At 40.8% G+C, this 27,524-nt stretch overlaps 1 protein-coding gene across 6 annotated transcripts in view; it reads right to left on the reverse strand.

Annotated features, from left to right (window-relative positions):
• Nucleotides 1–27,524, reverse strand: part of KALRN (kalirin RhoGEF kinase) — an 833,042-nt gene that overhangs the window by 244,186 nt on the left and 561,332 nt on the right. For all 6 annotated transcript variants that reach the window (XM_075070289.1, XM_075070290.1, XM_075070292.1 and 3 more), the window contains exons 14-17: nt 23,677–23,872; nt 16,379–16,545; nt 5,889–6,008; nt 1,806–2,024 (exon numbers count right to left, since the gene is read on the reverse strand). In XM_075070289.1, coding sequence (XP_074926390.1) covers nt 1,806–2,024; nt 5,889–6,008; nt 16,379–16,545; nt 23,677–23,872 — 702 coding nt within the window. The remainder of the gene's footprint in view (nt 1–1,805; nt 2,025–5,888; nt 6,009–16,378; nt 16,546–23,676; nt 23,873–27,524) is intronic.

Genomic DNA, 27,524 nt, shown 5'->3' on the forward strand with positions numbered 1-27,524 from the left:
GGAAAAGTGCAAACATTTCTTACAATTCCTTAGCTCTAGCATCTCTCCTACAGCTGCTCCCTACAGTGGTCCCCACTCCCTTTCTGAGAGTATCAAAGCCTCAGTTACTTACTCAGGCTATCCTATCCTCCTGTGTACAAAAATTATTGTCATCTAATCAGGAAACAGAAACACCATGTGACCTAGATGACCAATCAAATACCTGATTGTTGATGAACGATTACTTGCAGAGAACAGTTTGTGAGCTGAACTATCTTTACACCAAACATTCACTGAATAAAAGCAACTAATGAGCAAACTGCTGGCCATGGCAATATGCTCATCAACAACCTGCAAGTGGAAAAAGAGTCCTGATTTGACAAAGAAACTACATATAGTTTGGCCAGCGCTTCTCACTGTATAAGGCACCAATGTGTCCCTCAGTGTTTTTTTTTCCCTCAGATCCCTTTAGCAGCAGTATCTCTTTTCAACCCTACGTATACTGAGGATAGTAAACATGTTCAAAAGTCTTGCCAGCCAAAGGCACATGTAACAAGGTTTGCATTTACATTGAACATGGTTACAAATGCATTAAACAAACCATGTTGGAGACTAGCCAAGCGGTAGTTTGTAACATGGGGGGGTTAGAAAAAATCCCTGTCCATAATGGACAAGAAACTGTGCTACCATCAAATCAGCTATACCCACTGCAGGGCAGGGCTCTGCTCCTAATGTGGCAGGTCCTGACAGGGCCTGTCTGGCACTCTCAACTGCATGAACTAACTTCATGTGAATAATACTGCAAGGGTCAGTGTAAATCACTGTTTCCTTTTGTATACCCAACCCAAAGATATGCAAGGTCCACACCAGCACAAACTGCATGATTGTGCTAAGTTAAACCACGCAATGCCATCTCAGCATCCACATGAGAAGCCCTGGGGTAAACAGACCTAATTCCCATTGACCTCAATAAGAGCTGGACTTGTTTATGCAAGGGATGAACTAATCCAACCATATCAGAAGCCAGTTTGCATGCACTTTGCAATGTATAGACTCCTGGAACACGGCAAGGTAGAGCTGATATGTGATTTTTAGCATGGCCTACATTGTCTTGCCCTGTACTACTGGGTTAGGAGTAGCCATTCTATAATTTATTTCCTTATCTGTTTGGTACCAGGATGCCTAACTAGCATTGATACTTCTGACTAGGGCACATCAAAAATTGTAAATGTTAAGCAGTGGCAATTTAAAAGGAAAGAAATGAACAGAGCCCTTTAAAAAAAAGTTTGAAATGAAACAAAAAAAAAATCTAAATTCTAAACAAAAATATTGTGGTTTCAGGCTCTTTCCCTCCTTCACCCCCTTTCTCTTTCCCTTTTTCCCCCTGGGGGAAGGGAAGAGAAAACCCCCAAACTCAATATTGTTCATACCATTTTAATGAAAAGAAGAATGGGGGCAGGAGGGACAAAAGTTTTCACATAGTTCAAAGTGACATTTATCAAAAAAACCTTTCAGATGCAACAATTTTGACCAGCTCTACTTCTGGGTTTTGTGCCTCATATTCCAGACTCTCCATCCATACCTTGGGGACTACTCAAGATAAGGTAGAAGAACCCTAAAGCTGAAGCTCTGTGCTATGCCCCAGAAAGCTACCATGGCCCATAATTGTGAAAGGGGATTGGGAGCCAGTCAAGGTCCTCTGCTGAGTAGAGAGTAACCAAGTGACTAGGAGGCAGATGGCACTAGTTGGTACAATCAAGACCTTTCCTGTTTAGGTTGGGAACCAGCCATGTTTGTATACACCAGGACAACATCGTTCAGCTCACCTGCTCAGAGGTTTTATAGAAAGCAACTGATGCATTGACCAGCTTGAGCCTGTCCTCCATCTTCAACATCAGCTGTTGCCAATGTAATGCCACCTTTTCAGCACACTCCCGGATGGCATCAGCATCATAGTGCCCAGCCTGTAGCAATACTTCAGCCTTTTGCTGTACCTGCAGAGCGCTCTGGTGTGTCTTCTGTAAGGAAGTGGCATGAAAGAGGGACTGTGTATGAGGGGAGGAAAAAGAGGTTTGTACAGATGTACCAGATGTATGGTAAAGAGATGAAGTGAGGTGTGAGCATGGAGATGCGAGAGAGTGAAACATTTTCAGATAATTTTCTAGAATTAACATTTATTTTTTATAAAGCACTTTGACGCACCTTATTGACACAAGCGAACACCACATTGTTAGAGCAGAAGCAGCAAGCACTGGCGGATATATGGGTAAACTCCATAGATTAGCTACGGCCACTATGGCAGTAACCTAGGAATCCTGATGGAATTACACCCTTTTTGGTACCCAGAATTCAGCTAATGGCAATCAGGAGCTATATCCGGCCACTACACACTGCCTAATGGTCCCCACTCTGCAGCAAACGATGAAAGCAATAAGCAAATCTATAACAGTTAGCAAACTAAGGGCCCGATCCACTTAAACTCATAACTTTACTCACATGAGTATTTCCATTAACATAAGTGGGATTATTCATGTGAGTAAAGATACTCACTTGCCCAGGTATCTGTGGGATCAGGCCCTAATATTCCAACCCATCAATTCCAGAAAACATGAAGGTGCCTTAAAGGGACCATTATCTCTTTTAATCTCTGTAAATGGCCATGCAAGGTGTATTATTATTAATAATAGTGTTATTTCATAATTAGGGCTTCTTTGGGAAGGTTATTAATTTCATTTTTCAGGGTTAATTTTTAGCAATGTTTGAGTTTTATGTAGATGTCCAACAATTAGGGTTTTGGTACATAGTGTAATGCACATACTGTCATGAGTAACATATATTATATATATTACTTGTTACACAGTACAGGGGTTCTCAAATTTCATTGCACCGCAACCCCCTTCTGACAACAAAAATTACTACGGGACCCGGGATGGGGGACTGAAGCCTGAGCTCACCCAAGCCCCGCCACCCCAGGGCAGGTGGCAAAGCCAAACCCCATCCCCCCAGGCCGGGGAGCCAAAGTCAAAGTCCAGGGGCTTCAGCCCCAGGCAGGGGGCTTGTAACCTGAGCCCTGCCTTAACCTGGGCCCCAGCAAATCTAATCCAGCCCTGGCGACCCCATTAAAACGGGGTCACAACCCACAGTTTGAAAACCACTGCAGTAGTATATACTATACTGAGCAATCCTTTTGTAATGTTTCCTAGAGCACTTTAACATAATACAGTTGCAAAGAGCACTATGTTAAGGAGCACTGGGGAACCTTTAATGCGCACCAGACCAATTCATGCACAGCATATTAGTGCACTCTAGAAATCATATGCCCGTAATCTGCATTACTACTCCATCTAGACAAGCCCATAGATACAAGTGCCCATTTCCAGTGTTTACTGGATAAACACTAGTTTCATTTACATTTTGTTGGGAGCGTTTTATTGCTGATTATCAGTTAAAACCTAAAATCAGAAGCCCTATTAATAATTCATAATAGAATTTGAGCCACTTGGATGAAAAAAAGTTGCACTAGTCTTTGAAGATCTTAGTGATCTTGACTCCCCATGCCTTGTACCATCTCATAATAATGTACCACAATAATATTTCATGTCAGATACATTACTGTAGGGGAGTTGCAGTCACACCCCCCCTGGAGAATGCCAGGAGACAAGGGTACCTCCTGGAGTACTCTGGCTGTGCTGACTGGAGGAGTAATTTATTACAATAATTTAAGGCTTTTTGGGATGTATCACAGCTGCTCAGCTATGAAGCCAGGGTGTAGAAGGGACAGCATCATGAACCCACACACTCCTCATCCTTTTTCATAGCTATTACTCCCAGGGGGAACAGCAGAGTAGCAGACTCTGCACACCCCTGAGTGCAAGGGCAGCCCTTACACAGGTTGCCAAGATGAAGAAGGCCCCTCAGTTCTTCCCCCATCTGGCATGTCTGCACAGAGGGGGCACTGTTTAGCTCAACATTTTGATTTTATTTTTAACCTTCTGTAAGGAAACCCAAGTCTCCTAAAGACACACCTCGTCTTTTTTTTCATTTTTAACCGTTAATGCCAAATTCACACTTGATACATTTATGATCTAATCCCTGAACCAGGAAAGGATCTTGAAAACGTCTGGTAATATGCTGTTGAATAATGCAATGTAGAGAAAGCTATTAGCAAAAAGGATTAATAGTTGGCAGAAACATTTAGGAAGATGTTCAAGAACAACTGATTGAATTTAATATCCAGCTGCTTTACCACTGTTAGGGTAGTAATGCTTATTTTAAATACACTTTAAAGAATTTTAAATGAAAATTAATTCAACATCTAGAATACCTTTAGAGGCCTGTCTCTGCCCTGTATGCTTTGCATATCTCTCTCACATGTTGCGCTTTAAACACTATTAATATTTTATCCAGCGTATTCTCCTTTGCAAACTTTCTTCCCCTACAATGTTGTAATCCTTCTCTTCCTGTGTGGCTCACATTTACCTCCGAATACAAGCATCTCCCCAGTGGTAGCAAGCTGTGATACACATACAGTATGTATCCTTCCTCACAGTGCTGTCTGCCTAATGCTGCTAAGATCTAGTCAGCACAGTTCAGTGCCAACCAGCTGATACTGAATTGCCACCCTCCCTCTATCCCAGACACTAAACTCTTGCTTTTCCCGCAGGGATCAACATCAGTGAAGAGCTGCTCTTCCCTTAATCCTAACAGAATTGTATCAAAATTGATTATTTGCAGATAAGGTGACCAGATATCCCGATTTTATAGGGACAGTCCAAATATTTGGGGTTTTAGGCACCTATTACCCCCCACTCCCATCCTGATTTTTTACATTTGCCATCTGGTCACCCTATTTGCAGAGATTATAACCTCTAAACCAACTAGCAACACTGATAACATATGTCAGTTTCCTTAAAGTTTACAGGAATATATAAAACAGTTTCTACTAAGCAAAGTACTCTCCCAAACCTTCCTTTACCGAGATGTTATTTTCATGGCAGTTGCAAGTTTGACACTAGCTAGTTTTTTTTGTTTTGTTTTTAACACATTTTGATTGCAGGAGGAGACCTGAGGAAAGCCAGCGTGTTCCTTCACCCATGAAAACTGTAACCGTTACAGTAATAATCTAGGGATTAGACACTCCTTAATCAGCATGCATGGGAGAAGGCAATATATCCCTTATAATGTCACCAGTATAATATCAAATGCAATGACAGATGGTAATCATATTGTTTAATGCAGTACTGGAAGATGCTGAGATACTATGGTGTTGAGTGAAATATAAAAACATATTATATAAATCTCCATACTAGGGCAGTATAACTCTGTGCTCTCCCATGGACAGGGCTTGTGGCAAAACCACCATTTAGACAACAGTCAGTACAAACTTTATTTCTCTATTCTGACAAAACAATATTTCTGGAGAGTTCTTCTTTACTGAACTTCCCCTGTTCATTCCAAAACAGCAGAATTAAGCCAGACAGAGATTTAATCTGAGAGGGTGCTTTAATATTCAGCGATGAATATATTCATAATGATGGGTCCTGGAAATAATCTACAAATCTTGTTCTCAGAAAGAAACTGACTTTGTTAACTTTTCCTATTTCAAGCTCACGTCCACAAATTTTAATTTGGTCATAACATTAGCAAAGGAATTACCAGAATGTGTGTGTCTGGAGTTTTCATGAATGCCACTGTTTACATCTGACATCAAGAGGACTAGCTATTGATGATAAATAATTTATGTCACTGTTAACCTCCTGCTACCTTATGAGATTAGTTATAAATTGCCTTTTCAAAGATTTTTTTTTCTTTTTCTTCAAGCAAACAATGGTTTGATGTACGCCTGAGAGACAGTCCCATCTATACTGTTTTTCTGGAAAGAAGAAGTAAAATGTTCCTATTGGTGTTACCTCTATGGCCAGTTGAAATTGCTCATGTTCTCGCTGGAGCTGCTCAGCTTCTGAAAGGGAGCTTGCGTTGACTAGGCTGGCATTGAGCATTGATTCCCCATTCCGAATCCAGCCGAGCACCTGTACAGAAACGATATGTTGAAAGGTTATCTTGATCTGATTGTCCATGCAGTCACAGAGTCTCCTACTGATTCAGCCCACCTGAAGAAATGTATTTTGCTTAACACAGTCTGAGTACGAGTCAATCGGCAGAAGATAAATCCTTGGATAAAGACTGACTTCATTACATAAATAATAATAATTGTCAAAGAGGCAAAAGGTCACACTGTAGAAGTTATTGCTTGAAAAATTATAAGACACTGCAGGAGTATTTAGATGGCAAGGAAGTGCCCAGTGTCATCTGAAGCTTTGATTACAAAAGTGAATATTCCTCTGTGTAAAGCCACGGGGCAGGAATGCAAAGGGTAACAGGACAGAGTTCAAATTAGACAGGCTCTTCCATTGCTTTTTCAAATTCCTGTCCATATTTATGTTTGAAAAGTCATATTTTCACCTTAAAAGATGCTTTGTTGTACTTACATCTTATTAGCAGTTCTTAGCAAAGTGTCATAGAGACCAGGGGCATGATTCTGAGCTCACATTTAAATGAAATCAGGGTCAGGCCCATTGACTGTAGCTAGCAATGTGAGCGCTCATGCCCTGTACTGTATTTTTTCAACCACCTTGAAAGCTTCTGGCACAGGATTAGGTGAAAGGGATGGTTTGTTAGGTCCCAGGGAGCCTCATGGTTTGGATACTTCTTAGGAAGTGTCTTCATATTTGCTAAAACAAAAAATGCACCTATTTCTACATAAGAGTTTGACTAGTTTTAATCAAAATATCCCTCTCCCCTCAATGTGAACACCAGGAAATTTGGAGGAAGGTTAGGTATGATATGGATCACAGTCCAAGATCTAGAACTCAGGCTCACCTCTACTGTTGACCATAGCCATGTCTGAACAGATTCTTGATAGCAGTATGCCAACAATTCCTTGACCAATGTGGACAAATTCTTCTATAAACAAGGGCCCATGGATTTTATAAACAAGGAACCCCCTTTACTCAATAGCATGGATTTGTAACAGTTTACCCGTCTACACTGGGCAGGGAACCATATTAGCAAACACAGACTTTAAGGATGCTTCTTGATTACATTGTTTCAAAAAGGAGTGTGTCCTGTATCCACAGTAATTCTAGTGACAGAGAGCTCTTTTAGGCCTGTAGCTATCCCACCCTGAGCTATGATCTCACTGTCATAGTATTCAGCCTTCCAAAAGTTCTCCGTTTATCCTTGCTTGTCCTTTCATTTTAACTTTCTTGTTTGGACTAGCATGGATCAGGTGGGGCACAATTCCTTCAATCTGCACTTAACAACTGCAGTTCTGGTCCAGTTCTGCTTGATTTCAATGTGCATTGGTTTTTCTTACACATTTGCATAGAGCGCAATTTCCATCTTCATTCTCTAATCTTACTCCGATTCTTATTCTGCACTTGTACAGTTTACCTCCCCGCCTCCTTGCTACATAAGTATATTTGCACTTATCTAAGAATAATGCAAATATGTTTGATAGTCTCTTGGACATTAATTTTCTCAAAAGTGTAAGTGAACAATTCCCCCACCCCAGATCATTATGGGCCCAATCCTGCTACCTTTACTGATGTTGAATAGTATCCTATTCTGCAAGTAATTCCACAGGTTTCAATAAGGGTTTGAATCATAGCCCACTGAAGTCAGGAAATATCTTTCCATTGGCCTCAGTGGCTTTGGCTCAGGTTCTTAGACTACTTTTGGAGTAAGGGACACTGTCAGGGTGGCAGAACAGGGCTATAGATATATGTATGACAGATTTACCAGAACACTTTTTTAAAACAGTGGAAATGCATTCTGCTATTTTAAAACATTTTGTCTAAAAATAATCACTCAAACTGCACATGTAAGTTCCTGGATACATTTTCCTACAACTCTTAGTCCTATTTTCTGTTAATGTAGCTGCAAATTATTGCAAGAAATTCAGACTTATTTTGCAAGTTGTTACATCCAGCTCACAAATTCACAGGAAATCCTTACTGCCCAATCACTTTCACAAATATAGCTCATGATCTATACAGCTTTGACATTCAATAACTTTGGTTTACCATTCTAGATAGTAATTTATCTTCTGTCCTCCCTCCCCCCACAGTGATTCATTCAAGTGCCTTAAAGGAACAATATTCCCCCCTCCCTATATCATACATCACCCTCCTCACAGCCATTTGCCTCCCTCTGGGATAAGGAAATTAGCTGTCCCTAGGAGGAAAAAAGGGAACGAGTCCACACATGTAGGTGACCCTAATTTGTAGAAGCATTCTGCTCAAGTCAGCAGTAGGGCAGTCTTGATCTATCAGTTCTCTCTCTTTCATCAGCAGGTGCTACTGTTGCTGTGGGAAACACAACAGAGATTCTGAGAAAAAGGAAAGGGATTATCACACAACAATCTTTTTGTCTATGATTCTGTATAATTCCTCAGACCAGTAAGCCCATGTATTACAAACTACACTGTTCCAAGAGCTGAAACCCTGTCTCTTTTAGGAAGGAATTAACTAAAGGATCCCATGGCTGGACAAGATATGAAGTGACAACAGCATAAACCAGCAAACACTTTCACGTTTTTGCTGAACTCCTGGCTGACCTGGGCCGGTGTGAATTTTTTTTTAAAAAGGAGTATTTCTTTTAGAAAAGCAGTAGCTAAGCATAATTATTTTTTTTAAAAAAGTGATCAGAATGTCATATGGAATTTTAGGAAGCAGCTTTCATTTATCAAACCTTTAAGCTGAAATTTTCTAAAACATTAGATTTAGATGCAGAATTATTTTAGGAATTTGTTTCTCTAAATCCCCTTGACAGCTTCAGAAACCTCATCCTTAAAAGTCAGGTTGACTGTAAAGATAGGATGTAAACGAACTGGATGTCATAATAGGACTTAACTTTCTAACATCTGTGGTAATGAGACATCTTCCATGTACTTGATCTCTCTGTGCAGCAGCCACCTTGACCCAAGAAAATCAGTAATTTGCATCTTAAATTAGAGTTGTGTTCTTCCATCTTGTCAGCCATGTTACATTTACACAATGGCTCTGAAAAAAACTACTTTAAAAAAACAACAAATGCCTGACCTAGCCCAATAAACACTGGAAATTTAAGTGGTACAGCTAGCTGTCACTCTGCCCTTCATCTCACTGTTTGAAAGCAGGTAAACGCACATACTATATGTGCTGCAACTAAAAATGGTTAGCAGGATAGGCATGGCATTTCAGCCTTGATTCTTCATTTCCTGGAGTCTGTTGGCTTCATTCAGAGCTCTCTCATGTGACACTTTTACCAAAATTTTTGGTTAAATTTTCTTTTCATGAAACTGAGGTACTAACAATATTGATGAAAGCCAGGAACAGTACCTACATGACTAAGGGCAAACTCTTACACTCAGCTATTCCGTGAACCTGAGTCTGTTCTGATTGGTCAGGTAAGTCAAAAGGCATAATTTCTGCTCCCTAATTAGAAGAATGCACATGTGCTTAAAGTGTGAATATTCCTGAATGTAAATCAGTAAAACTCAATCACTTGAGAAAACCATTTGCATGAGCAAAATTGATTTGTTAAAAATTACAAGTTGAATATTCCTAGATGTTCTGCAGTATTCGCTGACATCTAGTAGTAACATACTAGTCCTACTCTACCATCTAGTAGCAACACTAGTCTGCAATTTACTTTCCAGTGATATCTGTGTAAGGAAGATTTGGGAAGCAGCAGGAGGAGACAGAAATGTCAATTGTATACTGCACATTCTAATCATCCTCAGATCTGTGGATCCTATGTTTCAGTGGAAACTAAAACTTCATGCAGCTCTGAAAATGTACCATCTAGTCTTTAGAGATACAAAGCTAGACCCTGATCCTGCAAATGTTTACAAGTCATGCTGTTAAAGAGAAGAGTGTATGTAAATATTTGCAGGATCAAAGCACAAGTGCTTTACCTCAGTGCCTCACTTGTCCTCTTGGCTTTCCTCCTGTTGATAATATTTTAACATACTTTTTTGCTGTGTCCCATTTGTTTAAAAACAATAATAATCATTGCCCCCACGGTCTACAGTGTCTACATTTAGCACACATGATCAATACCAGCAAAATTAATTGCCTAAGTCTAAATGCAAACTACTTTGAAATCAATCTTTTTTTCTGCTTCACCAACTTCTCACAAATAAAATTGTCTTTTATGTTGCCCAAGTTAACCAAACAACTGAAATAAACAACTCAGTAATAATGATTACAAGAAATTATTCTAAGCGTCTAAGTCAGACTATAAATCAGAGCTCACTTTATATGCACTATAAAAACACACAGCTTGTTGGACGTTTACCAGCAATGTAAAACCTTCCATCCTGTACCCACTGCCTTCATTTTTCAGTTCAGATTTGTATATCCTTACATTTCCAGCCAGAAAGCTTCAACAACAATTTCTGAGTTTGTAAGTAATGTGAAGAGTAGCCTTGTCATCACCACTCCTAATTGTGATGCTGAATAATTTTTGAGGTACTATAACATTTGCAGTAGTTATTAGAGCTAAGAAGGGAAATCACATCTGATGACTCAGGGTTCCAAGTGATTAGAAAGTTAGGAAGGACATTTTTATCCCTTTGTACAGTGTTGTATGATCAATTGGTTGGGGGAAAGGGCAGGGCTTAGCCTGTCTTTGAAGCACCGGATATAGATTGCAGCAGGCAGGATATGAGAGCTGATGGTCTGAACAGGTATGACAAAGCCTTTGTTTTGAAGCCTGTGCAGTAATTATGTAAGTTTCTAACCTAGAGTTAATAATCTTCACCTAAGCATCCACATTTTTCTCCTTTCTGAAGCTTTGTGAAGTTGTTTGTAAGCAAAACCTGCACACAGGATAACTGTTAAATTAGTATCAAAGGGAAGAAGTTTTAAGCTATAAAAATGCTACAGTAATCTTCCAGTGGGTAATTTACAACATGAGTAGTAGAGATTAACCTTGCTATTTGGTGTATTACTAAAGTCTCGTTTAGCATAGCCCATCTTTTCTCCTTTCCTTTTCTCCGTGAATACTCATATTGTGTACAGAAGCACATTAGACTCTATCGCAGGCCTGCACAACTCGTAAAGTGGCGAGGGCCACATCACTCCAAAGAAAACAGCTGAGGGCCGAACCCCCCCGGCCCCGTGGAAACATCTCCCCCAGCACCTCCCGGTCTCCCGCCCCAGCAACGCCCAGCCCTGCAGAAACAAACCCTCCTTTCCCAGCGCCGCCCCACCAAAACAGCTGTGGGCCAAAAAGGAAGGTTGGGGGTGGGGAGCTGATACTTAATTTTAAATCAACCAGGGGCTCCTAGCTGAAGAGGTGGCTGGGAGCCCTCAGGGGCAAATTAAAGGGCCCAGGGCTCTGGCAGTCGGGGGAACTTGGAGTTTTGCTGGGCTGGGCCAGGTATTTAAAGGGTCCAGAACTCCTGCTGCTGAGGGGTGCTCGAGCCCTTTAAATCCTGGCCCCAGAGCCTTAGCTGTGATTCAAAGGGCTCTGGGCTGCCGGCAGCCGTGGGGAGCTCTGAGCCCTTTAAATCCCAGTCCCAGCCTGGCCACAGGAGTGGGGGCCGGGATTCAAAGGGCTCTGGGCTGCCTGCAGCCACGGGGAGCCCTGAGCCCTTTAAATCCCAGCCGCGGCCAGGACTGAAAGGGCTCTGGGCTGCCCACAGGCATGGGGAGCTCTAAGCCCTTTAAATCCCAGCCGTGGCTGAGATTCAAAGGGCTCTGGGCTGCCCACAGAGTGCGGTGTTTCCCGTGTGTGGGGGATTTAGAATCCCCCCGTGGGCCACACAGTGAGCCTCTGCAGGCCGCATGGCCGCATGTTGTGCAGGCCTGCTCTATCACATGCCTGTTCCAGCTGCAGGTCCAAAAGGAAAGTGAGGCTCAGTCACATGCCCTCGGTGTGGTCTTCTTTATCCCATTTGTCCCAACACGCCAGTTAACTGCAAGCTGCAGGCATTCTTGGATCAAAGGTCTGCAACATTCAAACCAGAACTTTGATGGCATCTGCTTTTCTCTGTGACTGCTTCATTTGCTCCTTTCTTTAAATGCTCAGCATCTCCTGGTCTTTCTTTTAGAGCCTTTTCCCCAGTGCCACCTTCTACCTCCTCTGGCAGGCCTGGTACCTCTCAGCTTCTCTTCTCTACCATCTCTTTCATCTCTCTGCAGTTATCAGCTTCTCGTGATCCAACCCCATCACCTGGTTTCACCCAGGCTTCACAATCTACCATCCACAATGGCTGCAGAAGTGATAGCATAGTATAAACTCTTCTTTAACAGGGTGCAAGAGGCATTCCCTTCACCCCATGGTGGTTCAGCTCAGCTGGAGTTTCTAGGACTGCCAGTGGTGCTAGGAGTTCCTGGGCCATGTATTCCAGGAGCTAACTGTGCTCAGAAGTGCAAGGCAGAGAAAGGCTCCTTTCATCCTTCCCCCAAGGCTCAGTGAGCAATCATGCAGATAGCCACAAACATACTCCATAATGTTTGCTGAGAATTCTGATGGCACAAACATATTCACAAATGCTCCTCATTGCTTATAGAAATCTACAGTTCTCAGCTTAGACTTCTAAACTTTTTTTTTTACAAATAATTTTTCCAGCCCCAAATCTTTATGTTTTGTGTACATTTAGCAAGTAGGACTTTTATTTGCATATCCAAAGCTTCCTTGAGTACCCACCACAGCCAGGGCAAAAAGCAACCACAAAGAGCCTCTTTCTCTGTGCATGTGAGTTGGAATTAGGACTGGGAAACGTTTGGAGGTGAACATTTACATATTTTTTATCTGGTTTACAAGACCTGTTCACAAATTGACTCAGATTTACATGGTGCTTAATATTCTTTTAATTAAAATTTTGTATAGATGCTTCTAATATAGCCCCAAGACAATTCTCTGATCACTCTCCTATATGAACAGACTCACTATTATCTGAGAATGTGCAGACAGGCTAACACTAAGAGATGGCCTTTAAACAGAAATTTCCTACAAATTGCAGATTTTATCAATTTTGTTGAAGTGGAAATTAAATATTTCTGGAGTTAAATAACCCCCCTAAGTCTCTCCAAAGAGGTCCAATCATGTTTCTTATCACTGAAAAACAGTAATAGTGGAACCCTCTTAGAGCAAAGACATCTCTTCCCTGCAGAATGATCTCACTGTAAGCAGAAGTTTCACTATAATTGTAATTACAATGCACTGAAACAATTATCGACTTCTGTTCCAATTGGCTATAAGCAGAGTTTCACTGTTTCTGTGTCCCACTGTAATTAAACATGAAGGCCAAATTCTCCTCAGACTTCCAACTTGAAACTCCACCAGTGAGTAAAGAAATAAATGTACAAGAATCTTTATTTTGCAGGTGATTCCCTTGCAGGTGATCTGAGGAGTTTCTTTCAGTATATCAGGGAAGCATCTGCCAGTCTTCAAGCAGGGACACCTCCTGGTAGTTCTAGCCCAGCTCAAGACTCTTTTCAGGTTTCCAGAGGCCTTTTTCTTCTATTAAACTGGAAAAAGTCAAGACCAGTTGCTTCATGTAGTCCTTTGGGTTACATTCAATTGTGATCAAATCTGAAGAGGACACCAAAACTGGTGGGTTACAACACACACAGGAGGGAAGAATTAAACAGCAAAATGAGCTGGAGAGACAGTAACAGTGGGGCAGTGAGGGGAGATTGGGTACATTGGGTACTAAGAAAAGTAAAGTCTTACACCTAGGGAAAGAAAATAAATGCACAAATATAAAAACGGGGAACAGAAATGGAAAGCCAAACAGCTGCCAGCATTGCATTAAAGGGAATTTCTTTTAATCTTATCTCCTTAATACTATCCTGCTATTACTTCTATGGTTACAACAGGAAAGAGGGGGCATGGGGAGAGGGGACATGTCCTTGAGAGGCTCTCTTCTTTAATATGAAAGATTTTGTGAACCAGTGATCTATATTATTTCCACTCTGTTTCAGGTCACAGAGCATCACACTTTGAGATGTTCCACTTAAATGGCTCCAAACATGTATCCTCTTGGCATTCAAACCTGTGAAGCATGTGATTTAATGCAGAAACCTTTCCTAAATGAGACTTAAATAGATACAGACAGGAAAAAGACTTTGGATTTACGTGAGCCATTACATTAAAATGCAAAAATATGTACGTGTTCCAGAACTTAGCCTAGTTTGCTGTTTCAGCACAATTTTATCAGAGCTACAGTAGGTGTCTGCGGCAACCAAATCTCAATTGACTCTCAAGACCAAGTGCAATTTGGTAATGAGATGGAGGCCATTCATTGTCTCAAGTGCTCTAAAAAGTGAAGGAAATTTGGACCAGACCAGAGATGAACAACAAGCCAAAATCAATATATTTTCCAATTTCACTAAGTGGTTGTGAATATTACTCATCCCCAGGGAAACCAAATACAGCCACCTTATGATAGGGGAAACTAGCTACAGTAATTGATAGGTTAATAAGAAATAGATTTTTCAGTATTCAGCTGAACAAATACAATAATTCTTAGCCAAAGACTTGTTGAAAGGTCACAGAGTAATGAAGGCTTTGATGGGTTAAATACTGTTAAAGAAACACTAATTCAAGACAGCTATTTGTGTTCCTCTTGCAGAAGTTAGACAGTTCAGTTCTATCACTTAGATTTTTAGATGTTTGGTTTGTAGAATATTTAAGGCACAAGCCAGTGAATGAAATTAACCAATCCTTGCTTCTGAGACCCACAGCTTCAATTATTCAGAGTGCAGCCATCACTGGATTTCTCTAAAAACAATGTTGTAATAATGGGCCTAACCCAGCCCCTTTTAAAGTCCAGTGAAAGACTCATATTTACCTTACTGGGACTTGGATTGGGCCCAATAACAACAACATGTATTTCTAAAGTTTCTGTTGGGTCTGGTACTTTATGTTCTAAACCAGTCCTGCTGTGCGCTATTAAATATCCACCAGGTTTCATTTCAGAATTGGCTACATTGCAGCGAGTGAAATGCTTGTAAATATAGTGTGTGAAATATTTTGGGTCCCTATAGAAGGAAAGGCACTTTATAGACAAAGATATTATTAATAAAATAGAGCCTTCCATTCAGAAGGGTTCCAAAGCACTTTATAAACTCCACACACTTCATATTGCCACTGGAACACCGTATTTTCAAAATTAAAAACTAGGAGACTTTTCTGTTGACATTTTTTAAGCTTTCAAACAACTCATACAAAAGTGCACTTTTTTTTTAAAACATGCAATAATGTTGCAACTGCCAGCTTCTGACGTAGCAGCCCCAAGTACATATTTCTCAGAGTGAAGAATTTTTGCCAGTAATGTAATGTTCTCCATCAGTTTCTCATGAAACACTGAACAAGTGTAATTAACATTCACTTTGTGCAAAAGAACAGCTTTGATAGAGTCTATGCTCATTTGACTTTTCTCTGCACTCCAAACATTGAGCACTTGTTGCACTGAACTCTTTTTTCCTGGTAAACACAGAGCATCTTTTACTCCCTAAAGTAATGTCATGAACAAACATTTGTAATTATTAAAAAAATAAACACCAAACATTTTCACTGATGAAATGGAAAACTGGGATAGTTCAAGTGATCAGAAAGACATTCCCGGGGCATCCTATGAAAAACCCAGACAGTCCCATTAAACTAGAACATATAGTCACTTCACTGAAATGCAGCCACCTCAGGAGTGAAAAATTGCAGCTGTGCAGCAGCATGCAACCGCATAGCACAACAAGTGAAGAAATATTACACATCCAAATGAAGCTACTGGGAAATGTAGGTAGGCAAAACTGACTGAGCTTTAATGTGATTGGGACTAGCAGACTAACGCCCTAAAATTGAGATCCTAAGTTAAAGACTTACAAAATGATTCAGGTTCTACATCTTAACCAAAGATGATAAACTCGGCTGAGCTCCCCACAGATCAGTAATAATGCAAAAAATTAAGTAAGGAAGCCAAACTAGAGTGGTGTCAGCTTTAGACCTAGGCATTGAGATATCCACTAATGAGACCAATGATCCACAATGCTTTCAGTTTGTACCCCAATACTCATATTCCCAGAGCACATTCTGTTCTAGAGAACACCCCAATCTAGAAACTATGGAGTCAGTTCTGCATGGACGGTGAATGTAACTCCCACAAATATCCATGGGGTCTGGCACATACACAGAACATGGAACAAACTCCTCAGTTACTTGTAAAGGGTCATTTTTCACCTGTGAATAGATCAAGTACTGCTAAAGAAAAGGATTAACACTCCATACACCTAAAGGGAGGCAATTTGACAGAAATGGTTTTAACAGCCCGCACGTACTGTAATTGCTTTCAAGACACATTTAAGCAACCACAAAATGGTTTAATGGCTGTGGTAGGAAGCCTGACCTGCTTGACCTCAGCCTGTAGGTGCCGGAGCTGTAGGCATTGCTCTAGCCGTTTGTGAGTCTGATCGGCGTTAAGCTCTAGTTCATGCTGTTTCTCATGAAGGAACTCCAGCAGCTCTTGCACTTGTGTCGCAAGATCAACGTCCTTTTCGCAGATTAGCTCAATGCCTACAACAAAATGACATACAGAGAGAGAGAGACAATTTCATTTATTTGCAATTCCTTTTGCAGTACAATTCTGCCACCCACCACATTAATTTGAATCTCTCTTGATTCTTGGTAAACTCTCTCACAAACAATGTATGGTTTACCAAGGTTGGCTCCAGGGTTTTTGCCGCCCCAAGCAGAAAAAAAAAAAGCCACGATCGATCGCAATCTGCGGGAGCTCTATCGCCGCCGCTTCAGTCTTCAGCAGTAACTCAGTGGCCGGTCCTTCGCTCCGAGAAGGACACAGGGACCTGCCGCCAAAGACCCGGACTTGCCGCCCCAAGCAACTGCTTGCTGGGCTGGTGCCTGGAGCTGGTCCTGTGATTTACCCTGATGCACGTTTGTTGAATCCTATGACTGTATTGTCCTATCACTATGTGTATCAATAAAATGACATTTCCTTGTTGATTGCTCCTTGTTTTGCTCATCTGAAACTGTCCATACGGAGATGATTTGACTACAGCTTTGGTGATGTGGAACTCGGAATTTTAAAAAATACTTTATGAATTTTAACAAATCAAAGACTAAACTACTCCCCCAGCCTTATGTTATTTCATTAATCAATATCTTATAAACACATTCTTTCTTTGAAGAAAGAAAGAAAAACAAACAAACAAACAAACACCTGTCCTCAATTCAGGATGGTAGCTGGGGGCCCACAATGTGGAGTGTGTGCCTAAAGTCTGTCTGGGTCCTTAGGGGACCATTAACATTCTTGTAATTTATACTGTCCTTTAGGTTGTTCTCAATTATGCCATGAGTCAAATCATGGCAAACCAGCTCTAGAACCACAGGCCTGAAAAGGTGGCTTAGTGCCCCCTTCCCCAGTCCCTCAAAGTCCAGCACTGAATATGCTTCACTGGACCAGAGGATCTGACTCACTGTGTAACTGTCCCAAGAAAAACAATGCAGAGCAGTATACTGTCCTCTTTGATTTGTAATTTCACCAGTGTAACTGACAGACTTTGACCAGAGTCTTTATTTGACATTCCACACTACTGTAATCCATGTAATGATAAATCAGTAAGGGCCTGATTCTTCTCCTATTGAAATTATTTAGAATTTTATTACTGGCTTCAACAGAAGCAGGATCCTAATAATTATAATAATCAGATCCAAGTAAGTGTGAGAAAACACTACACTGTTCTCCAAAGCCATTTGATTATATAAAATAAAACAAGATTAAAAAAAGGACTTCTCCCTCCTCTCTCGCCCCTCCCTTGCGCAACTAAAAGTTGTACAGGAAGCAAGGAAATTATGTTTCGAGACATTTAATACGAAGCACCTTTTCTATGTCCCAGAGTTCCATGACTTTTACCTTCTGTCACAGTGATATCAGCAGAGGACAGAATTAGCAACCAAATCAACCCTGTGTCAACCCTACCTTGTCTCTTCCAGTTTCTGGTTTTATCATGAAAGCCACATCAGAGTGAAACTGATTGGCTGATTCTCTCTCCCAGCCAAAACAAAACAGTTTCTTCATTACCAGATAAGGTGGAATGGCCCCAGGCTTCACATTAAGGGTCTGGAAATTTAATTTATGCTCCCATTCTTGGGAGCGAAGTTCCTTCTAACTGCCAGACACCATGCACATTTGTTATAACTAGCCTACATATGGTACTGTGTCCCTAGGACATCGCTGGTGTTTTGTATGCTTGACTTCACCATGCCTATTTGATATTAAACTCACAGTTTTCCATCATGCACACTCGACTGATGTAGTTTTGACCTTGCTAACTCATCAGCAGCAACCAGTAAACTGCCTAGGATGATATCCAAGGGCAGACTGCTCTCCCAGTGATGAACGATTTGCCCTTTCTTGCTTGCCACATGTCACACAGATTTATGCCACATTGCCAGCATATGCAACAAGAGCGCTCGTTCTTGTTAAGGGTGGATTTGTAAAATAGAAAGCATTTTTACATTGTATTTTTGGAATAATTTCACACACAAAAATCCTCACCTGGAGGTTTATGATATGGAAGCACAACTGTTTTTTCAATAAACTGAACGCAGTTTCAGTTTTCTTCAATCATCTTGTAACTGAAGGGGATTTCAACAGACTGGTATTGCCTGGAGTATGCTCTTAAACAGATTTATTAAAAAGAGTGGCCATACGTACAACAACATAAATACACCACAGCTCTGAGTTATAATGGCATAAATCTAGAGAAACAGCACTGAAGTGACTGGATTTACTCTGAATTTATGCTGGTGTAATTGAGAGCATAATATAGTGCATTGTACAATCTACCTACCTACTTATCTATATACCTTTTCTTTTATCCTTTGGGTAACTACAGACCTTTTAAATTATACACATTCATATAAGGCCTGATCCAAAGTACAGTGAAGTCAATGAAAAGACTACCATTGACTTCAACAGGATTTGGATCAGGCCTATATTATACATCACATCCTGCCTATGTTTTAACCAATTAGGATATTATAAAAAGCCCAACTTGCCAAAATAAGATGAAATCTGAAAAAAATCCACCCCCAGAGTCCATTGCTAATTTTAAGAAAAGGCCATTCTGTCTGCATGGATGCCAGAAGTCAAATTTCTGACTTGACTTCTAATTTTTAAATAAGTAGTTATGCTAGCTAGTATTACTACTGCCCAACTTCTATTAGTGGGAGCAACATAATCAGCTCTTAACTAAATCACTGAATAACCTTAAATGTATTAAAAACATTTTGTGACAAAATCTGTGCTAAACTTTACAGATGACATGGATTTATGTAAACTGAAAATAGCTTCCATTAAACACTAAAATCAAGGGGAAAATAAATACATTTGCTGACTTATAATTGACAAAAATGTGTTTTGTGTAATATTGAGCTGTAGCTTATAGACAAAGCTATCATGAGACTTCAATTTCAAAACCTCTTCAGTTTGAATTTGCCAGATAATAAAATCACTGAATAGACTGAATAGAAATTTCTTTGTACAATAAGTATCACTCCCACGCTCAGAGGGACTTATTCCTGCGCTGATTTAGAACCCCGTTCGGGAACGCATCCTAGTTCAAGGAAGCACTTCAGCACATACTTAACACTAAGCATGTGCTTAAGTCACATTGAACCAAATGGTTAAATAATTAAAGTCAAGTACTTGTTTAAGTGTTTTTCTGAACAGGAATGGATCTAAGCATGTTCTGAACTGGAGTTAAAGCAAGGCTTTTACAGTCCAAGCACTCCCACTGGGGTAGATCCTTAGCTGGTGGTGCAAATCATTATGGTTCTATTGGCTACATCAGCTGAGGATCAGCTCCAATGACTTTAGTAGGATTGCTAGGGTGTAAATCAGCACAGAAATGGATTTATGGGCTAAATTAAGTCTCGGTTGAACTCCACTGATTTCACTTGGAGTCACATCAAGAATGAACTGACAGTATCTTACAGACAATACAAGAGTGATATCTTAAAGTCAGATTGCTGCACGATCACTATCAGGGGATAGCATCTTGCACCACAGATGTTCCCATTTTCTTCAGTAGGGCTATTTGCAGTGTGAGATATGGGATCATCATCTGGCCCTCACAGAGCTGTGTTGCAACCAGTGTGACTTTGTTTTTTTACTGAACAATTAGAAGCATTCTTCAGAAAGGTTAAACAAAGCCTTTGTGTTCCTGCGACATCCATTTCCTAAACCAGAAATGAAATCACAACTTGAAATTAAATGCGATAGATTTCCATTTCCTTTATAATGAATGTGGATGCTGTGGTGACGCAGATGAATGGCACTAGACTGACAGCCCTGGATACTACAGGCCTCTTTCTATTTGTGCACATAATAGGTATGAGATGGGTAGCAACAGTGCAGACTTCCACAAACTTGTCTTATCAATGTGCTATCAGTCCTGACCTAGACAAATCACTTCTAAGGCATAAGTAGTTCAGTTTCCAGGATGGCTCATTCACTCCTTGACTGATTGCCTACAAGGGTGCTAATTAGTGCCAGCTGTAACAGTGCAATATTGGCACCTGTCTTCTGGGAACTCAACTGAGAACCCAAATAAGAATGTATACAGGCCATTACTCAGTTATCAGATGGTATCAGCTTTTGGTCACGAATGATGTAGGTTATAATTGAAGTGACTAATACATACACAAATGAAGTACATGAATATGTGGTAAATGGAGTTATATCAGAGATTAGATATAAAAAAAAAACGAGGAGTTCTTGTGGCACCTTAGAGACTAACAAATTTATTTGGGCATAAGCTTTCGTAGGCTAGAACCCACTTCATCAGATGTATTAAGTAAAAAATACAGGTGCAGGTATAAATATATGAAAGGATGAGGTTGCTTTACCAAGTGTTAGGTCAGTCTAATGAGATAAATCAGTTATATAGTTTGGTTTGAGGGCTGTAGTACTTTGGGGTAATTCTTGTTATTGGTGTCAGGAATCAGGGCCTGCAAGCTAGTCTCCAGACAGTCCCTCAGTACAGCAGGCCTGCAGCAAGCTGCCTGCCCAGCCATGGCACCTGACTGGTTGGAAGGGCAAGCAGGCCAGCTCTTAATCTAGTGGCAGCAGCAGCTCACTGACTGCTCATTGTTCATGCCCGCCATTGTACCGGCTCTTCATATCACCTGCATTGCACTCAGCCTTGCCTCTGTCCTGCCCCCACCTTGAACCCCTCCTTGCCTGTTACCTTGCTTGCTCCCATTCCTGTAGCTTTGACTTCTGACTCCAGTTTGACCCTTGTCTCTGGCTTCTGAACAGTGACTCCGGCTTGACCCTGAGCTCTAGCTTCCAACTACTGAGGATCATTATGCCTGACACCCACTCCAACCGCTAGGATAGACCACCTTTGTCCTGGTCAGGTGACAACTGGGCTTGGTGTGAATGTGTTGAGTGCTATTTAGTGGCCTCAAATATACAGAAGGTCACACTAACTAGATGTTCTGGAGGTTTTTTTTGGGCCTTAAATGCCATAATTTGAACCCCGGGCCAAGATTTACCAAAAGTGACTAGTGATCTTTGACCAAATTAAGACATCTTAAAGGACCTGATTTTCAGAGGGTAAATGCACAGAAACTTGTGAAAATCAGACCCTTTTAAGGTGTCTCAAATTGGGTACCCAAAAATATCAGTAGTCATTTTGGAAAATCTTGGCCCTTATGTTAAGCTTTAATTTCTTTCAGAGATCTCATCTCACCCCAACAGCAGAGTTACAATCAAAATGGAAAAATGGAATGGAGACCAATGCATGTGAATTAACAATTGTAGCTTACTAACAGCTCTTGTCCTTTTGGTAACACAGATATACCAGTAGTATTCTCTAGATATATAACTCTTTCCTGAAGGACATGTAGTGTTAATGGAACCCAAAGACAATTTAGATGAACTACAAAATCACTGAGAATACAACATGACTTTTAGAGAGCTTGTATGAACTTATAAAAATGAAAACCTTGCTGAAAACAAATATTCTTAGAGTGAAATCAGGTTAATCAAGTCCTGGTTTATCCATATGTGTCAGTGTAGCGCTTTGGTAAGAAGTACCAGTCCCATTAAGAGAACATTTGCCTGACAGACTTGTTAGCCTAAAGATCTCCAAGCCAAATAAAAAATTATCGTCAAAACTGTAAACACTAAGTCTGTGGCTTCACTATCTAAACTTTCAGCTAAGTTCTTATTGCAGCACTAGTGATCATGTTCAATAAGAGGCAATGATAACTGTTGATTTTCAAAAAGTCCCATACTGAGTTTGCAGCTCTGTCAGTAAGAACCATCAGCTTTTGACTGGTAAAGTGAACAAACGATGTAGAATTCAGTGAGAGGAAACAAAATTCAATGCAATTTTAATTGAGTTTAACTGTCCTTTATTGAAATGAGAAACAGTAGTCTCCAAAGAGCAATTACTGTCCCTTTGCCATCCTCCCAATATTCTGCATTCCCTGCAAAACAGGTATGAAAAGAACCTTCAGCTAACCCCTATTATTCTGGATCCTCAAGAGGTTTTGCTTCTTTGGCTTTGGAAGCAAATGATTCTTTTTAGATACACATGGACCTCACATTGGGAGACTAGGTAATACTTTAAAAATATTTTAAAGATCATATCCATTTAATCTCTGTTCCATTGTTTGTAATCCAGAGAAGTTGCTTCTACTCTCCTGCAGCTTGGGAGTTCCAAACAAACACAGTGAGTTTTTCTCAGACCAATCCACTAGGTTCCTGTCTGTGCTCTGCTCTGGATCACACCTCCCATGCCTTCTACTCCCTCCTGTGCTCTGCTCCACATCTTGTACCTCCCAGGCCATAATCCTCTCATATTTCCAGGAAGAAAAAAAAGTTGCATTTTACTGATTTACTTTGGGCAATTCTACCACATCACAAAGCCAAGGACTAATAGGGAAAGCACAGGGCCAGCCGTACTGTGAGTAGATACTGTGCAAGCTTCCACATATGGTTCACCCAATGCACCTGGTTTCCTATCTTGCAACATTCTCTCTTAGTTGCTGCTGAGCTTCTGTTAACCGGAGTTTGCCGAATTATGCTGATTATTGCCAGAATGTATCTTGGGGTGAAATGTTTGCAAGAGAATGGGAGGAGACCAAGAAAATCAGTTTTATTTGTATCCTGAACAGTCCTTCTTATCTTAATTAAAGGAGGTGGGGGAACTGCTCTGTGTGCCTTTCAAGGCACGTGAGAAGATTTAAGCATCTTACAAATAATTATAGCCTTTGGGACAGTAGGCAGAGATTAATCTGAATGATTATTTTCCCCAGATGAGAATGCAAAAATCAGGATTTTACAGTACTCACTGGAAACTTGAACCTTTTGCTGAGAAACAGGGTATAAGATACAAAGCAACTTCTCTACTAACAGGCTTCAAGACTGCCATTTAGGAGCACACGCCAGGGAAGTTTCTACAACCAAGTGCTTATCTTAACTTCCAAGTGGACATTGCAAGTAAAATTCCAACATCTTATGCCCTGTTCATACTGAAAACAATGTACATTCCAATACTTCTTTGAAGGAAGAATATCCATAGTTACCTGGCTAGGACTCTGTTCAGAGATTATGTGTTTTCTTTTGTATTTTAGTAAATGGATGACCATTAAGCAAATTGCCCTGCTCACCTGAAGCCTGGACTTCCATGATGTACTGGTGTAAATCTTGCCCTTGCTGAATAACCTCAAAGGTCATGTTGTTCATGGCCAGTTTCCGTTCGGTGTGGCGCTGCAAGCGCTGCTCAGCCAGAGTGAGGTCCTCGGTATTGAAATCATTCATTTGTCTCAGCAAATCTTCATTCCAGGCATCTAGCTCTGCTGTTACCTTCAAAGAAAAAAAGCCACATATTGTATACACTGGAAGCCAACAAAAGATTACTTCAAAACAGCATTTGGATCTTCATAATGAGGGGCTGATCCTAAGCCCCTTGAAATCGAGGGGAGTCTTCCTGTTGACTTCCATGGGCTTTGGAACAGGCCCTTGCATGGCACTTTTCCTCTGTGGATCTCAAAGCTTTGACAAAGGTGGGTGAGTACTGTTACACCATTTACAGGCCGGGAAAATACAGCACAGAAGTGGCTTGTTCAACGTCACAGCAAATCAGTAGCAGAGTTGATACAGAACCACAGTTCCCAGCTCTAACCTCTATACCAATATCTAGCAGTAATTTACAGAGGCTGGCTAACTTTGCTTCCTTTGTTACATGTTCTCTGTTTCTTCATTATAACAATTGGCCTGATTAATCTAACAGTTATTATTATTTTTACTGTGTTATCACCCAATAGCACCCAGACAGTAAACAGGTCCAATAGCATTAGCCTCTGTAGAATTACACTTGAAACTAGATACAAACAAGTGAGCATAGAAAGCAATAGGAAGAAATGAAGAACAGGGGACAAAGGTACAATAACGAAATCTTGCTGTTAAGTTAGGCATCTAAATTCATATTTAGGTACCAACGTGAAAGATGCCCAATTTTCAGAGACGCTGAGCCCAGTTCTCACTGAAATCAATGGGATTTGTGGTTTCCTAAATATATACTTAGGTGCTTAACTTTAGAAACCTGCTTTTGAAAATTTTGGCATCTTATCCCATGGTCACAAAGCAAACCAAGTGCACAGAACCAAGGATTTCTGGTTCCAAATCCTTTATATGTTGTTTTGGATGGGGATTTAAAAGACACAGTTTTAAATTCAAAATGAGAACACAAGCCCATAAACCCTTTTTAGACTCTTCTTTGAAATAAGCGGAAACACAGATTTGTTCACTCCAGGCAATCTGTGACTATTTTACAGACCTGGGACCGAAGTCGCAGGGTGAAAGGCAGAGCATAGGAGATCCTGAGGGCTTTACATTTTTATTCTGATTATTCCTATGTCCATTCCACTCAATTAACTTTAAATAATAACCAGTCCCTTTGGTGCCCTTCCTGATTCTAGTGGCCTATGATTCACTCACACTTCTCAGTTAATTGGAGTCTCTGGAATGTGGTGGCTTATTGGCAGATTTTCTGTTCTAACAATTACCAAGCCCTAGAGAAATGGTCATGGTAGAAATCAGAGAAGGAGCTTGATAGAAAATTAGAAAGGGTTTTAGAGAGCCTCTGTTGATAGCTAGAAGGACTAAGGCCGACTTGACCTCATTTTAAGCTATAGACAGCATAATGAACATCTACAGTTTAAAGTGAGAATAGATTTCCACCATTAATGACTATGGTACTTGAGGTTCCATATGAAACCTGTTTTGCTTGCACTTTCTGGTAGTATGGCATATAATTTTACTGGATCAGAAAGAGGTTTAATTTTTATTCATTATTAAGAATATTGCCTGTCATAGTTCATTGCATTGACTGTCAGGCTGCTAAAACATAGTCATTTGAAAATTTATAATGGAGTTAATCAGAGTACTGCCCAGTTTCCTGTAGATGTGAATACATTCTTGTGCACCTGCATTGGGGAAACCAACTAAATGCACTTATGAATAATAGTTAGAGGGGAATCAGAAATCCAATAATATGTCACATCTGATTTCTCTTACAAATTCCATATTTAGGATAGTGGAGAATCTGTCTACTACGGAGAAAGTATCTCTCCATCCTGTAGCTCTCTATGCATAGGGTCAAATGCAGTGTTGTTGTAGGCATGTTGATCTCAGGATATCAGAGGGATACGGTGTGAGAGGTAATATGTCTTTGTGATGGGGTTCCCGGGGTGCAATCTTGACTGTACGACTGCTAAGCCCTGTGTCCCACCAAGCTGGGCTGTCCCTCTCACAGTGCCCCGGTCAGAAGCCTGATCAGTGTAAGTTCATTACCCAGTCTGCCTCTGCCTCAATGTGGAGAGGAGACACATTCACCTTTGTAAACTGAGCTGAGATTTCCCAAGCACCCCAACCAAAACACACTGGTTTAGGTAAAATATAAAAAGATAGATTTTAAGTGATTATAAGTAGTAAGTTTAGAGATCAAAGTTGGTTACCTAAGAAATACAATTAAATTCACAAATTGAGTTCTATAAACTAAATAGGATTTGAATCAAGCAATGTCTTACTCTTAGAAATGATACAAACAGGTCACAGATCTTCAATACAGAGGCTGGACCTGACTTCCGGCCTGGGACCACCCTCCCCCAGTTCAAAGACTTTGTCCTCTAGATGTGTTTCCAGGTGTGGAGTTGTATAGGAGGGGGAGAGGGGAAGTGAGGCCAAGTCATGATGTCACTTGGTCTCTTTATAGTTTCTAACAGCTTGCTGGAAAGATCTTTTGCTATGACAAGCTAGTTTCCATTGTATATGTGCTCTCTCTGAGATGGTGGTCGGGAGAGTGGATTCCCTTCAATGGGCCATCAGTGCATCTGGCTACTCCAACTGTTGTACCTGAAAGGCTGATTGTGGGTGTTCTCAACCTCACAACAAATTTCAGTAACACACAACAAAACTTCATAACTTCATGTACAATGATAGCACATACAATCTCACTGGTCATTAGTGTTCAACAGATCAAGGCTGTTAAAATGATACCTCACAAGGCAAACTTTGTACAAAACATGTCATAATTATATGACTCTGATGAATACGGGGGTTCCAGGGTGCTGCTTTGAGGTACAGAGTGCCTCTGGAGACAATTTTTTATTAGAGACAAGCTTTCAAGCTTACACAAAGCTCTTCTTCTGAGCTCTGCATAAGCTTGAAAGCTTGTCTTTCACCAACAGACACTGGTCCAATAAAATATATTACCTCACCCACTTTGTCTCTAATATTCTTCCAGGGCAAGAAAAAAAATCTACGCAGGTCTCTCACAGGATTAATCTGTTAAGTAAAACGGAATATGCTACACTGAACTGGGAAACAGCAGATGAGTGGGCAGGGTAGAGTCAAGGTGGGGAGTGAGGGAAGATCATATAGAGGCAATGAAGGAGCTGGGCAGAGCCTGGATATGAAGACAGGGAGTACATGGAAAGAGGCGGTGGTGAAGGTCTAATATGGCCAAAGTAGAGGAAGAGGAAGATTGCTTTAGTAGTTGGCTAGACTGAAGAGAGGAGAGTCAGGGAGGCTGGTGAGGAGGCGTTTACAGCAGTCCAGGGGAGACGGAACCATGGCATTACCAGGGTTTTGGCAGTGGAAATGGAGAGCAAGTGGATCTCAGCTCCAGCACTCAGCTCACCAATGGAGTTCAGAGCATATCAGCAGAGCGGATCATAGAATGACATCTATTTAGTGGACCTAAGAGCAGAACGTTGCCTGCAGACTGATGTGGATGGGAGGAGCAGGAAGGGAGGATGAAGCTGTCACTTTTATAAATCCTACACTTACAGAAAGCTCCCCATTCCTGTCTCTCAGACAGAGAGACAGGATTTAGTGTGGAGTGGCTCTGAAGATATCACAATACATTCCCCGTTTTTGATAATACCCCTAGAGATGCCACAGTGGATGGGTTGATAGTGGGCCACTGAGATATAGGAAGGATGTCATTGCAATG

The sequence above is a fragment of the Chelonoidis abingdonii genome, chromosome 10 (genome assembly GCF_003597395.2).
Source record: "Chelonoidis abingdonii isolate Lonesome George chromosome 10, CheloAbing_2.0, whole genome shotgun sequence".
Lineage (NCBI taxonomy): Eukaryota > Metazoa > Chordata > Testudines > Testudinidae > Chelonoidis > Chelonoidis abingdonii.